Here is a 15,319-nt window from a genome sequence, read left to right as displayed (position 1 = left end):
AGTTTAACTTGCGTTGTACCGATTGTACTGTAGCCAATCAGAAGGCTGAATCAGCTAAACAACCAATCACAGCTGAGCTTGTCTTAGTTTCCCCCTTTGTATCCGTTTGATTTTTGTTTAAAAATGCAATTTAAATCGAATTTTTTTCATGGATTTTGACTATGAGATGTGATGTTTTTATTGTAAAAATGTAATCAGTTACCGGCAATCTAAGTTTCTGACAAAGATAAAGTCATAATTTTGTGTCTAGACGACGTAATTTAATAATGTTTTTTCTTTTATAAGCATTGTAAATCTTTCAAAATTTGCATTGTACATAAAATGCTATTTTGAAATGCCTAGATCTTTTTTGTTATTGAAGCTAAAGGCTTTAAATTTGGGGTATTGGGTCTACTTGTGGCAGTCTTTCAGCAGTTAAAGCGTGGTATTTCTTGCAGGCGTCCTTTAATCTATCTATCTAAATAGGAATCATTGTGCATTATTATGCCTTCCCTTAAGTGCTTAATAAACTATGGCTTACTTCCTGATTTACATCCCTTTCTAAAGTCATATTCATATCAGGGAGGTTGGGGACATTAAACTGTATATTTTGCTGGTACCCAAAGTTTTTTTTTATCAGCTTGATTAGTTGGTTTTAACCATTAATTTTGTTATTCATTATTGGGGGTGTATATCAATTTATCGCCCATTATCTTATCCCTGTATTTAAGCATTAAAATGCCCTTATTACAAAATTCATGTACCATATTTGTTTATATTAAAATTTCCTATTAGTTTCCTATTAGTTAGTAGCGAGGATACTCTGTATCTAATATATGTTTATCAGTACGTCCATTTTAATGCATTTCAAATATCTAAGGAAAAACATTTTTAGTGATTTACTGACAAAACAGACCGTATTCGACAATTTAAATTTGAAGGAAATTGCCGCGTCCAATGTTTACCAAAGTATGCGGAATTACAATCTCTGTGTAACACGCAATGTGACACGAGTAGCGAGGTCAAAACAAATCATTCACATTATACTTAACCTAACCTATCAATGGATCTTCGGGGATAAGACAAAGGAAAATAAATCTATTTATCAAAAAGTATTACTCCTTTAATAGATTGCTATTATTGGTTGAATAGTTTGGAAATAATAGTTTGGAACTAACCAATTAAAATTCAATAAAAGTTTTGAAGTTAACGAATAAAATAACTTGGTTATAAAACTTTGGGTTCTAGTGTAATTTACAGTTAAATGTCCCCTCCCTCCCTAAAGGATAGAATTGTACAATATTTCAATTAAACCTGGTAAGCAACTAACGAATGATATCATCTACAATCCATATTCCCCTCCGGCCCTGTGAATACTAGTGGCCAGTTTTTGCTTGAATGCGGATATACTTGTCCTTGTTAGTTGTGTTTACATATATATAATCATTGAAGGCCATATTCATAACCCATGAGTCATGCATTCCAGGGGATAAGACAATGGATGATTAATTGATGTGCGTCCCCAATCACTTCTGTAAATTATTAGTTGGTTAAAAAGTATGAACTAACCAATCAATATTGAATAAATTACCCAAAGTCTTTAAGCTAACGAATACTGTCACTTTGGGTACTAGTATAATTAAGAATCCAATGCCTACAAATATAACATATAAAATCTTAGAAAAAATAAATTATTGTCCATTGTCTTAACCCAATATGCAATTTATTAAAATAATAAGTGGGGGGTTTTTCAACAGCTATAAACAAAAATATTTAGATTCTATAAAGATTTAAAATTAGTTTTTCTAAAAAAAATCTCCTATTTTTAACAAAAAAAATCTTCCAATTTTTAGAGTGTTAAAAAACTCTCTTTGTCTAATCACTTCTAAAGTGAAGAAAAATTGGTTAAGAAATTGAATTTTAAAAATCAATTTATCTTAGCTTAACTAAAACAGTTTATTCTGTAAAAATGCTAAAAAAACTTTAATTGTAAAGCATAACTAACAACTTTTTGAAAACAAAATAGTTTTTTTCTATTAAAAACCTTTAATTTCAAATTGGAACTTTTTTATATAAAGGCTTGCATAGCTTTTTATATTATTTCTCTGTATTACATGAACTCCCTTTTTGGGTAATCTATTAGTTATCGGTAAAATGTGTTACATATTTTGAAAGAATTGAAAAAAAACTTTGTTAGCATCGCTTGGTTGGATTGAAGTGAAAATATTTTAACCGAAAAAAGGTTTGTTATTTGAAATATTTTAGAGAAGTTTTCCATTGATCTGTAACTGGTTTAAGGCTATTTTAAAAGGCAGAATCTAAATTATAATAAGTAAACTTTTAAACAAATAGAAATAATAAAAATTAAAATAGGATGGTTGCGTGATTATTTTACATCAAAAGGTTTCGTGATTTTTTCTCTGTCTTTAAAATATATTCGAGGTTTCGTGAGACATTTGTATAAAGAAATACAAATCAAAGAAAGACGATTTTTTACATTTTAAAGAAAAATAATATTTTCTTATTATTAGAGTCATTTAAAAATCAAAATCAAATCCTTTAATTTATAAAAATGTACGAATAAAAAATTTTAATTCAATAATAATTATTAGATCCTGATCAACCTTGTAGTAGTAAAAATTAATAAAAATCATGAAAAAAGATAATTAATACAACAAGTGTTTTTAAATAAAAAAAAACACCTGTAAAAGTTTTTTTCAATGCTAATATAATCAACACGTCAATGACTGAAGGATAATTAAGTCCATAGGTAGCGCAGCAATAACAAGCTAAATTATAGATTTATAAAATTGCATGAATTGTTAATAAATCACTAAATATGACAATAAACGCATTTATCCTCAAAAAATATATGTGTTGGAATTATTAGAATATGTCAATAAGCATTGAATACATAACTTTTGACGGAGGGACATATGGACATACCCTAATTGTATATTAGCTTTGCTACTTAATAATAAAATGTATTAAAACACACACAAAGCACTTTAGGTCATTAACCCGACTGCACGTAATTCCAGGGATCTCAAGAGATAAGACTTAGACAATGGACGATAAATTGATTTACATCCCTGCATGATGATTACTCCTTCTGTAGATTACAATTATTGGTTAAAAAATTCGGAACAAACAAATCAAAAATAAAATTCAATTAAACTATCCAAAGTTTTTAACACAACGAATTAAACTTTGGGTACCAGTATAATTTACAACTCAATGTCTTCTCCCTCCCTGACTGCAAGTGATAAGAAATTATTTTCATAAAAAAAGGCAGCTTCAGTCAATATCAAGTACAATGCACCCTGTTATCCTGAATTGCTGTTATTATATCAACAGAATATCAATAACACACGATACCTCAATTATGATAAACAAAATTACTCTTTTGTTGATTAAAAACACCGGTGGGAAAGTTTGGGCACTGCTAGTTTTTTTTAACCCGAATTCTATAAACTTTGGGCACCAGTATAATTTACAGTCCAATATCCTCTCCCTCCTAATGTCAACGCCATACACCCGAGTCTAGCAGGGTATATCATAAAATACTAATTTCTTTTTTTTCCATAAGAAATGCAACCCAAACACAAAGAAAATTCTCTCAAGAAAATGGAAAAATATTTTGATAATACTGTTTTTGTTTGTGCATATATATAGATATGTTTCAGGGATCTTAAGGGATAAGACAATGGGTGATAAATTGATGTACATCCCAAATAATTATAATCAATTCTGTAAATTAAAATTTTTGGTTGAAAAGTAGGGACAAACATTTTAATGAGCACACAAATTAGAAAGCATATTTAGAAAACTTTGGGTACAAGTATGATTTACAGTCCAATGTCCCCTCCCTCCCTGATATACATAAAGATGTCTAAAATATGTATGATCATCTTTTAGGAATTTTTTTTTTGTAAAAAATTGTTTTTGCTTTTTTGTCGATAAAAATGGTGACTACCTTATTTTTGGAAGTTACTTTTTAATAGTCCATATAACTATTAGTCTAGATTTATTATAGATTTTATTGGATAACCATAACTACTACTGAAAACTATATCTACATTAGGCCAACGTTTTTTCTCCTTATTTTGTTAGTAACTAGCGGCTTCGCCCCCCAGAAGCCTCTAGGGGCACTTAAGGTAGGGAAAAGTTGACCTCATCCCATTTTAAATTTGAGTTTCAGAGAGTAAAAAAAATTATGGGGGGAGGGGGTGAAGACACCCTACGCAAAAATAGTTTAAAACCTTCCCAGGAATTATAAGAAGCTTCACTGTAAAGGAGAAGAATATCGGTTTAGCAGTTAGTGAGATCCTTTGGGACAGACAAAAAACGCTTACTACTTTATAAAATAGGATAAAAGTATTATGAATGAATGGAGTATATTTTATTCCAGACAAAAATCACGCAACCTTTACATTAAAAATATTCAAAAAAAAAAAGCTTTTCTTAAATTTTATCCGTCTGTACGCCTTTCTAGATTTAGGAAAGCTTTAGATAGGTCCAGTGACGGCGTTAATCTATTTTGAGATGGTTTCAGGCTATTTTTTAACCCTTCCCTCCTATTTTTGTTTTTGAGTTTTTTGTTAGGTTAGGTAAATCTATACATCATAGTTTCAATATAGAAGAACCCCTTAAAATATAAATCTTTATTGTACAAAAAGTTGCCGCTAGACGGCGCCAATATCATTATTGCGAATATTGAAAACTAAATTGCATTTAGTTTTCCAAGAATAATTGCACAGTTAGTTTATATTGCTCATAGTGTACATGCAATATTACTAAAAAAACTATTTTGTGCTAAAATTTCAACCAATCTTAAAATTTATTTTGGACTAGCATACATTGATATTTGATATTTATATAAAAGTAATAGGATGACTGTCTGTCTGTCTGTCTGTGTGTACAGTATCTCACTAACCGCTGAACCAATATGGTTCCCACCTCCATCTCAAGTGCTCCTAGAGGCCTCTAGGGGTATGACCACAAGTGATAAAAAAACAGCTTTTGCTGTCTACAATTTTCAACTTTTTATAAGAACACTATGAAAAATGCGCAAATAGCCAAATGCAATTTTGTAACATTACTATTATGACAGTAATAACTAGAGGCGAAACTCTGCCTTTGAAGGCTGCTAAATTTATTAGGTAGAAGAAATGTAGTTTAATCTGTGTAGTAAGTATAAAGAAGTAAGAATTTTTTGTTCGGATCTTGCTAACCACTAAACCTATTGAATTCTTAATTTCAGGAAAGCTTCACATAGGTAACAAGATGGTTTTAGACCAATTTAGGATGGGTGCTTCTTAGGGTATCATAAATAGCTGGATAAATTATTTAATTCTAAACGTTTTACCTCCTTTAATTAAAACACAGAATGTATAAAAATGTGTTTGAATTAATTGCAATGTATTTTTTACTTTAATTATAATCATTAAAATGTAAAAAAAGAGAGATAAATTTTGCAAATTTCAAATTGTCCTCATTGCAATAATAGAGACGTTGCAAAAATAGAGAGAGAGCGAGAAGGAGAGAGAGAGAGAGAGAGAGAAAGCAAATGAGGTAGACAGAGAGAGAAAATGAGAAAAATATGCAAGGAGGGATAAGACAACGATGTTTAGATAAATCTACAACACTTTTCTTCACTCCAACTTATCAGATATGCCATACTTTTAAAAAATGAGGGAAATTAAAGTTATCCCCCATTGTACCATCCTTGTATCCTTGAAAAGCCGGGTCGATGAACTTTTTTGCTCACGACATGTTAAAATATTTTTTTCCTATGCTGGCGAAAACATTTTTACACAAATTTGCAGCTTATCTTTATATACACTAGGAGCGTAGCAACTTTAAAATTAACTTTTTAGAGCCCATGGACATACGTCTTATATCATTATCTCAAGGATACGACAGTGGACTAAAAACAAACCCTTACTTTTAAACAAAATTACCCCTTTTGAAGATTTAAATTATTGACGAAAAAAATTAAACCAACTAATCAAGATTTAATTAAGTATAGAAAGTTCTTAATCTAACCAATGAGAGATTGTGTCTATGAATACTTTGGGTACGAGTATAATTTACAAGCCAATGTTCCCTCCCTCCATACATAATTGAGTTTAAAAATAATTCTTACCATTATCATACTTAACAGGAGTTATATAAATATAATTTATGAGATCATCTGAATTTAACATAAAATCAAAAATACGAAAAATGTATTATAGTGAGTAATGTAATAATCGTTTTATCGATTTAAAACTTTGAGTCAATGACCAATAAGTTAGCAACTTAATAATAATAACTATAAAATTCATACGTCCATCTAAATAATTTGACTTTAAATTTTGACAGATAGTATTACACTATTTTTTGATTTTCGAAATAGTTATTACTAAAACTATTCGGAAATTGGTATAATAACATTTTGGAATGAAAGTTTGTGTCTTTTATTTTTATACATAAATAAATCGATAAATCGTTAGAATTTTTAAATAATAAGCTTATGTCACTCTATTTGTTAATGTTCGTTTGTCCTTCTCTTGTATGGATGTTGTCATCCTTGTTTTGTATTTTGATTTTAATTCCTAAAGCAAAAGGATGACTAGCTGCAGTTGTCAGCAATGACATATATAATGTTTTATCTATCATTTTTTAAACACTGGTATTAAGATTTTTAAATATCACTTTATGTTAGAAAGATAAGGATTTTTTATAACATTTTGATTATTTTATAATGTTTCACTATTATTTAATCACCTAAAGTATTTATAGATATTATTATTATTATTCTAACTCGGATTGGCTGTCTATGATCTTCACAGAATACTTTGACAGACTGCCGTCCGTCTGTCCGTCCGTCTGTGTGTGTGGTGTAAGTGTGTGTGTGTGTTCGTCTGTGGCTCGAGTTCATTTACCCCGGCAGTATACTATATATATATACATGTAATAGTGTAAGCCTTTTACAAAGGAGAGATAAAAACTTATTTTTTATTAAATCCAAACAAAAAGTAGAAATTAAAAGTTAAACTTTTTATTATTATTATTACTTTTATGTAATAAAAAGGTAATTTTGTTTAATTTAAAAGAAATTAAGTTGTATATATTCCCCTGTATATAGTGTATGACACTTTGAGATTACTCTAGTTAAAATCCACACACACACACATACACACTGAAACGCGCACAAACGCACAGAAAAAGGGCGCAAAAGATGCACACTAGGTCTATGCCCCCCCTCCCCTCTTCCCAGAATAGCAGAAAACCAGCTTTTTAGGATGTTCTCTAGCGTCTGCGCATGTAAGGACATAATAACCAGAATGGTTAAATCCATAAGTGGCGCAGCAATGATAAGCTAACATTATTTTAAAATGATTAGTTTGGACACTGCTAGTTTATACCTTCCAATCATGAGATAATCATTGTGCCAATGAGTGAGAGAACGTTTTCAATAAAACTTTGAGTACCAGTATATTTCACCTTCCATTGCCCCCTCCCTCCTACCAAAGTCAGTAGAAAAATGTAAATACAGACAAAATCTACTTTTAGAGTAGCTTCGCTACTAAAAAAGTTCCTAAAATCAACTCTACATACAAAACTAACAAACAACTATTCAACTACAATAGTGTGTTAAAAAGGCGCTTTCAATTCAAAATAGAATAGCAGGGATTTTAAGGGATATGACAATTGATGATAAATTGATATACAACCCCAATTATATTAAACAAAATTTCTCCTTCAGTCTAGAATTATTGTTATTGTTGTAAAAGTGCCTGCAGCCCAATTATAATTAACAAAAGTTCCCAATGTTTGCAAGTCAATGAATAAGATATTGCGTTTATAAAACTTTAGTGACCAGTAAAATTTACAGTCTAATGTCCCCATCCCTCCCTGACAGAAAAATAGACCATAAATTTACAATGGAAAGAGAGAAAACTATGTGCTAAAAAGCACCTCTCTCTCTATTCATTTCTAAAAATCCACCCTAGAAATTCACCTTTTTGCCGCTATAATAATATAATGACCCTAAAAATGGTTTAGATAAAAGAAGGGTTATAAAGTTATAAAGATGGGGGGGTAATAATATTTATAACTTAACCACAAAAACGTTCCCAGGGGGGTGGGTGGGGGTTGGGAGTTATCGCCACATTAAAAGTGTTTATTTTGACAATTTAAAAAAGAACAGTACTGTATTATACAGTAAGCAAAAGTAAAATTTATAGTTAGTTCTTATAACATTGTTTTTAAACGTCATACGGACGTAGATACTTATTCTATTCATAAAGTAGCTACGATACTAAAAATCGATAATATAAATAAAGGTGCAATGAACGAACGACTGTAGTAGTAGTCGATAGATTTATAATCAGCTGGGAGGAAGGGATAGATCATTGGCAGTAAAATTAATCTTTAAAATTTCCCTCTCTAATGTATAACAGTTACCAAGGGCAGTATTTTATAATTATTAATTCACCATTGTCCTATCTCTTTTTCCCTGATATTCAAAGCAGGTGCATCCAATTTGTTTTAATATTAAATATTTAGTTTTGTATTCAGTTATGGAATTGTCCATTTGTATTAAAACCTTAGGCCATTTTGCAATTAATAAATATAAGGGAGGTTGGGGACATTAAACTGTAAATTATTTATGTCATTTGTTGGCTTTGATACTTTAAGCCAATTATTTTAATCTTCAAAAGGGGTAATTTTATTTATTATCATTAGTAATGTTCATCAATTTATCATCCCTGTTAAAAATATTGACTTTTTGTTCCGTGTTGAACAATTTGGGTCATATTTGCAAAGTTTTCAGATAGATGTCGTTGGCATATATTTTCTTTTCTACACAACTTTCCCAAGAGAAATTAGGAGAGAGAGAGAGAGAGAGAGAGAGAGAGAGAAAGAGAGAGAGAGGACATCATTAGGGGAATATGTAAAGGAGAAGGGACGGGGGGGGGGGTTGGAAAATGGTGGGGAAGGGGGGAAATAACCGAGGCTTTCTCATGAATAGACTGGCCTCTCTTTTCTGTTGTACTGGGTCAAAAAGAAAGCTTCACTGCAAAATGAGGTCATAAGTTTCGTTGGAGATATACTTTTTCGACGCCTTTGTAATAAGAGAAATACTTTGTTTTATTTATGAATGACTTCTATTGGATTTTCATTCATCTTAAAAAGTCTTTTTTTAGCAATATTTAACATTAATTAATACCCTCCAGCAAAATAGAAGAAAAGCTATCCTATGACCAATATAGGGCTTCTCTGAATAATGCAAATATTTCAGTTCAGCCGTTTTGAAGATCTTTTGGGGCAAAAACCAATGAAAATAATGTTGTAACTTTCTTCTATTAATATTTAATAATTCTTTTAGGATAAAGAGTGTATAGTATTTTTCTGTGGTTCAGAATGAGTTTTGAATGGAAAATTTCTGCAAACTTTCAGAAAATATTCTTTATTTATGTTATAGGTTTTCAGTCTGTAATTTATAAGAGGAATATGTGTTCTTTTCCTATAACTTGCGGTTGCTCCCCTAGCCCCTCTTTGATAGCCTTAACCCATCCATTAAAGACATATAAGAAGCTTTCTATAAATAAAGATTCAATCAGTTCTGGGTTTAGCAAGATTTTAAATAATTAACAAATAAACCTTACTACTTTATACAATAGGATGCATTAATTTAAGATATCTTAGAATTCTATTAAAAGCCTATGGAGTTCATTTTAAATATAATGTATGCCATTAAATTCCAACCCCTCCATCCCCCAAATTAAATTTTCTCCCCCTAACCCCTCCACCCCAAAAATTGAAGATTTTTTACTCATTTTAACTTTTAATTCAAAGCAACTTTTCTGTGATCTGTACTACATCTTCCAGGGAGGGAGGGGACATTGGACTTAAATTAATTTTGTACACAAAGTTTTTATACAAGTTCTCCTATTTGTTGGGTAAAATGGTATAGATGTCCCTTAGTGTCAAAAACTTCAACAATAATCTTAATTTACATAAGGATTGATTTGATTTATCATAATTGTGTTTTTGACATTCATTATCTTTTCCCTTAAGATCCCTGAAACTTCTTCTACTACTACGGAAGCGCCTAGGTCACTAACCCCCTTAGTTGAGTTTGTATAACCAACCCCCTGCTCTGATAGTTTTAATGCAAAAAAACCCTCCTGTCACTCTAAAAAAAAATTCTCCCTTTCAACCCTCGACCAATTTATTAATTCACTTAAAAATTTTGGTTATTTAGACTGAAAATCGTACCCAAAGTTGGATTAACACGGTGGCTTAAAAACGTTGGGTACTTTATTATTAAATATTGATTGGTTAGTTTAGTATAGTGTCTAAATGTTTCAACCTATAGTTATAATCTACAGAAGTGGTAATGTTGGGGGTTGTATATAAATTCATAGTCCATTGTCTTATCCCTTCAGAAACATATCAATATTTGAACTTCTTATTTAAATCAATTTTTTTAGAGTGATATTTTCATTTTGCTGAGATAATTATCCTACACCCGCCCAAAACAGAAATAAGAAATTTATTCTCATAGCACATATCAGAGATCTTACGGGATAAGACAATGGACGATAAACTTATTTACACCCCCAATTGTGATGAGCAAAATTACCCATTCTGTAGATAATAATTGGTGGAAAAATTTGTACTAACCAATTAAAATTCAACAAAGTTACCAAAGTTTCGAGGTCAAAGGATGATAGAAAATAGTTATAAAACTTTGGGTACCAGTATAATTTACAGTCCAATGTCCCCTCCCTCCCTGAACAAACTTTCTTTACACCACATCTGTTAGAAGATTTTTTTTGCATTGACTTGAAAATAATTAGTGGCTACGTTTTTGGACTTAATTATGTTACTTAAAAAGGAATAATTATAAACTATCATGAAATATTTGTAGGTCTTAAATTACTTCAAAACTCGTTCTCCCTTTCGTAGACTTATACATTTTGTCATAAGCGTTGGTTTGAAATTTTTCGATAAAAAGTAAAATGTCTAAATTTTTCAACCATTGATTATGATATACAAAAAGGGTTCATTAAGACCAGAGATCTAAAAAGATAAGACAATGGTTGATAAATTATTTCACATCCCCAAAATAACCCCTTTTACAGATTACAATTAGTAGTTGAAAAGTTTGGACAATTAACTTAATGAACCAACAATTAAAATTTAATTAAAGTCCCTTAAGTTGTTGCAATCGAATCAGAAAATGTTATTATAAAACTTTGGGGACTAGTGCAATAAATAACCAAATGTCCCCTCCCTCCCTGCATTAAGACACTATTATTCAACTTTTGTAGGAAATCATAGAATGTTTCTTGATAAATTTGTATATAAATATCTTTTCCCTCCCTTTCTCACCCCTTTGCCTTTGACCTAAATTGTTTAGTAAACACTTTTCCCTTCTAGAAAGGTTTATAATACGCATTATAAGAATGATCGATATAAATAGTTTAGATTAAAATATTTGCGTTAAAATTTTGGCTGATAAACGTTTGGAAACTTAAAATTTATTCGTTTTGTGCTGAAATATCTCGTTAACCGCTATATAGACCGATATGATTCTCCAAGACAAATACCCCTCTAAAATATGTTTTTTAATTGCAATTTTAAAGGGTCGGTGTATCCCCTCTTTTAAACACCTCCTCTAAGGCCTCTAGGGGCGAAGCCAATAGAACAGCTACTCTATAACTAAGGCATGTATGTCCATATGTTCATAAAAAAATGCTTACCGTCTCTACTCATTCCGGCGGAGATACATTTCTTGAGTCGACAATATTGACAACGGTTCCGGTTTATTCTAAACAAAAAATTATGTCAGTAAAAAAGTATAAGATGTTTGTCTGTCTGTCTCTCATAATTCTATTTTATTTTCTAGAATGGATTAGATTCGGTTACCATCCATACTGAAAAAGTAGTATAGCATGGTATTACAGAAATTTTTCTCGAATACCAAAATATCATGATTAAAACTAGTTTTGATCTTTAATTTTTCATTTTAATATCCGTGGAAAGCTGTCTATTATACTATGCAATAAATAACTATTACACCCTTGAAAATTACAAAAAAAAATCAAAAACCCGCCAAAAGAATTTTGAATCAAAACAAAATAAAAAATGCGCGAAAGAATGAAAACAATCAAAATTTTTGCAAGCTTGTTTTTTTGCAAAATATTTTAACCTCAATAAAAAGGGTAATGAAAAAGGGGTTAGAAAAATGATGATGCGATTTTTTATTGAAAGTTGTCAATAATAAAAATATTTACAGTGAACCTTCTTAGACAGCTCTCTGTAGATATTAAATGACCAATTGTAAGATTAAAACAGTTTTGTTAGCCGTGAGAGGTCGAAGGACTATCAAAACTGGTATCAAATTCATTATTTTTATTTTTATATTCGTGGCAAACTGCCTGTAATACGATACTACACATGATTTTTCAGTATGGCTAAGAACCGGATCTAATTCAGCGGATTTTAATCAGTTTCGAAGCCATACTGGAAAATACATTATTGAGATAAATTGCAGTGTAGCAGCGATTTTTAAAAACTAGAGCATTATCATTTTAACAGAAAAAAGTAGCATTTCAATAGATAAATTTGAAATTTGATACTCCTGTGTTCTAGGAACTTTAATATCATTTTGTAATAAACAATATTAACCTAATTTTTATTATTTTTTATTACACTAGCGGCTACGCCCCTAGAGGCCTCTTGTGGCACTTGAAATGTTTTTTTTTTATATTTAAAATATGTCTATCTTGCGTTTGACATTTATGTTGGCGTTGAACTCTCTTTCTAAAATCGAGTACGTAAAAAAAATTCTTTTTTTGTGATTTCTCTTGGGAGGGTGGTGGTACCCTCCCCTAAATAGTTATAAACCTTCCCGGGACTTATGAGAATCTACCCTGTTAAGGAGAACCCAATAGGTTCAGCGGTTAGCGAGATCCTTCAGTACAGACACACAGACACACAGATACACAGACAAACAAACAGACAAACATCCTGTTACTTTAGTATAATGATAAGAGCTACTTTATATGTTGTGTATGTTCTTATGTCCTTTAAATGTTTTTAGCTTTGTACATTTTAATTATGTATGTCCGTTCGCAGGGATTTAAAGAGATAAGACAATGACCGATAAATCAATGTACATCCCCAATGATGATACACAATTGTACCCCTTATGTAGATTATAATTAGTGCTTGAAACGTTTGTACACTCTACTTAATGGACCAACCAATCAAGAATAGGCAACGAATAAGAAAAGGTTATTATAAAACCTAGGGGACTAGTGTAATAAATAGCCCAATCCCCCCACCTTTCCTGGCCCGTCCGTCTGTCTGTCTGTCTGTTCGTCTAATATAAAATTTACCTTAGAATGGAACACTGTTGATTCTTGTTACAAGGACGATATTGAATCTTCTGTTGAATGGAGCGACGGAAGAATCCCTGAAAAGCAAAATAAATATTAATTAACTTTATAAGAATAATTATTTTAAGCAATTTTTTACATTTTTTAGACAAAGTAGTTTTTAATTTGTTGAAAGCAATAAGCAAAGAAGAGACATTGGGCTGTTCATTATACTGGTACCCAAAGTTTTATGATTCAGATATCTTATTCGTTGGCTTAGGTACTGTTGGTACTTTTATTAAGTTATAAGTATTTGGTTCAAACTAGCAGTGTTCAAACATTTCCACCAGAATTTCATAGAGGGGGAATTTTGTGTATTATCATTGTTTATTGCCCATTGTCCAATGGTTTTAATTATACACTTTAAAATTAAATAATAAGTTTACTAGAGCTGGATCTTTAAATCATTTCAATGGTGTGCCAAATCGGGGTGAGCCAACTTTCCACCAAAATGAGAGCACAGCATTTTACGAAATGCTGCGCTGTGATTGGCTGAATTTCGGCGCACCCCGATTTGGCGCACCATTGAAATGATTTGAAGATCCAGCTTAGAAAAGTATTTAAAAATTAGAAGAACTACAAAATTTGTTTTTTAGTGTAATATTTTTATTCTAGATTTAAAAAAAAAACTTTCCATTATTTTTTTAACATTTTTCCCTTTTAAAATTTTTACAAGACTAGGTTAGGCAAAAGTTTTTATTACGCAGTTTGAATAAAAGTTTTTAGTTTAACTAGTTAAGATCTATAATGTATAATGAATTTCATATTAAATATGCACCTTTAATTATGATTTATAAAAGAAAATAGCAATTAAACGTCAGTATTAGGAAATTGCATGATTTTTATAACTTTTTATGGGATTTGAAATTGTAAAGAAACACTTGAAAAAGTACTTCTGATATTTATACATTTTTAGTAGCGAAACTACTTTATGATTAGAGTACTGTAGTTACGTCTAATTATCCATTTTCTGTATTACTTATGAATTCTTTTTATTGAAATTGCTTTAAAATGTCATACTGAGTGATTTATTGGCAGTACATGGTAATTGCTTGTAACATAGTTATCCTTGTTTTTTATTTTATTTATTTACTTAACCAGATGTGATTTCTTTTATAGAATCAAAATGAATAGGAATCCGTTCAGTGATCTTAAGGGCTAAGACAACAATGATAAACAAAATTACCCCTTTGTTTAGATTAAGAAAGCAACCAATCAAAATTCAATAAAGATTCCAAAGTTTTTAGCCAACAAATAAAACTTTGGATACCAGACTGATTTACAATGTCCCCCTTCCTTCCTGAAAAAACAGACCGTCATCATTACTTTTGTAAAAGGAGTTGAAATATTTATGTAAGGTAAAAATATTGAAAAGAGGCCTTGTGTGTTATATTATTGGCCAGGTTAAATATTGCCTGCCTGCATGATTGACGGACAAACGGACAGCCAGGCGCGGCCTCCAGGAGCAATCCTGACAGGCCCGACTTGAATAAAACTAGGCCTAATGAAAGTGAGTGAGACAAACCAGGTCCACGAGATTTCTTTAAAATTCTCTTTTACAGCACAGACAAATTAACAACAGGGGGGGGGGGGGATAGACTTGAAAATGTAGGCCCAGCCAACCCCCCGAGGCCTATTTTCTCTCTCTCATTCTGGTCAGGCCATGACAGGCCTAGGCGAAATGAGGCCTGGACAAACAAAAAAGCGGGTCGTGCCAGGAATAAATATAGAGTAAAGTTTTGAGTGTTAGAAATATATGTATAAAAGATATATAATTTTATTCTTTCAGGACATTGAACCCGAGATTGTATGCCCGCTAGAGGCCAATGAACTCTGCCAAAAATATACGCATACACACGCTTCGTCTGCTGCTTAAGTAAAAAGATCACAAACTTTTG

The 15,319-nt window shown here is 31.0% G+C and overlaps 1 protein-coding gene across 2 annotated transcripts in view; it reads right to left on the bottom strand.

Annotated features, from left to right (window-relative positions):
* The window catches only part of Eip75B (Ecdysone-induced protein 75B), a 164,215-nt gene that overhangs the window by 60,690 nt on the left and 88,206 nt on the right, over nucleotides 1–15,319 (bottom strand). For both annotated transcript variants that reach the window (XM_080164520.1, XM_080164519.1), the window contains exons 3-4: nucleotides 13,383–13,459; nucleotides 11,742–11,809 (exon numbers count right to left, since the gene is read on the bottom strand). In XM_080164520.1, coding sequence (XP_080020646.1) covers nucleotides 11,742–11,809; nucleotides 13,383–13,459 — 145 coding nt within the window. The remainder of the gene's footprint in view (nucleotides 1–11,741; nucleotides 11,810–13,382; nucleotides 13,460–15,319) is intronic.

This window comes from Acartia tonsa, chromosome 6 (genome assembly GCF_053477335.1).
Source record: "Acartia tonsa isolate MP-2025a chromosome 6, ASM5347733v1, whole genome shotgun sequence".
Classification (NCBI taxonomy): Eukaryota; Metazoa; Arthropoda; class Copepoda; order Calanoida; family Acartiidae; genus Acartia; species Acartia tonsa.
The sequence above is the reverse complement of the archived record's forward strand: the minus strand, read 5'-3'. Positions and strand labels throughout refer to the sequence as shown.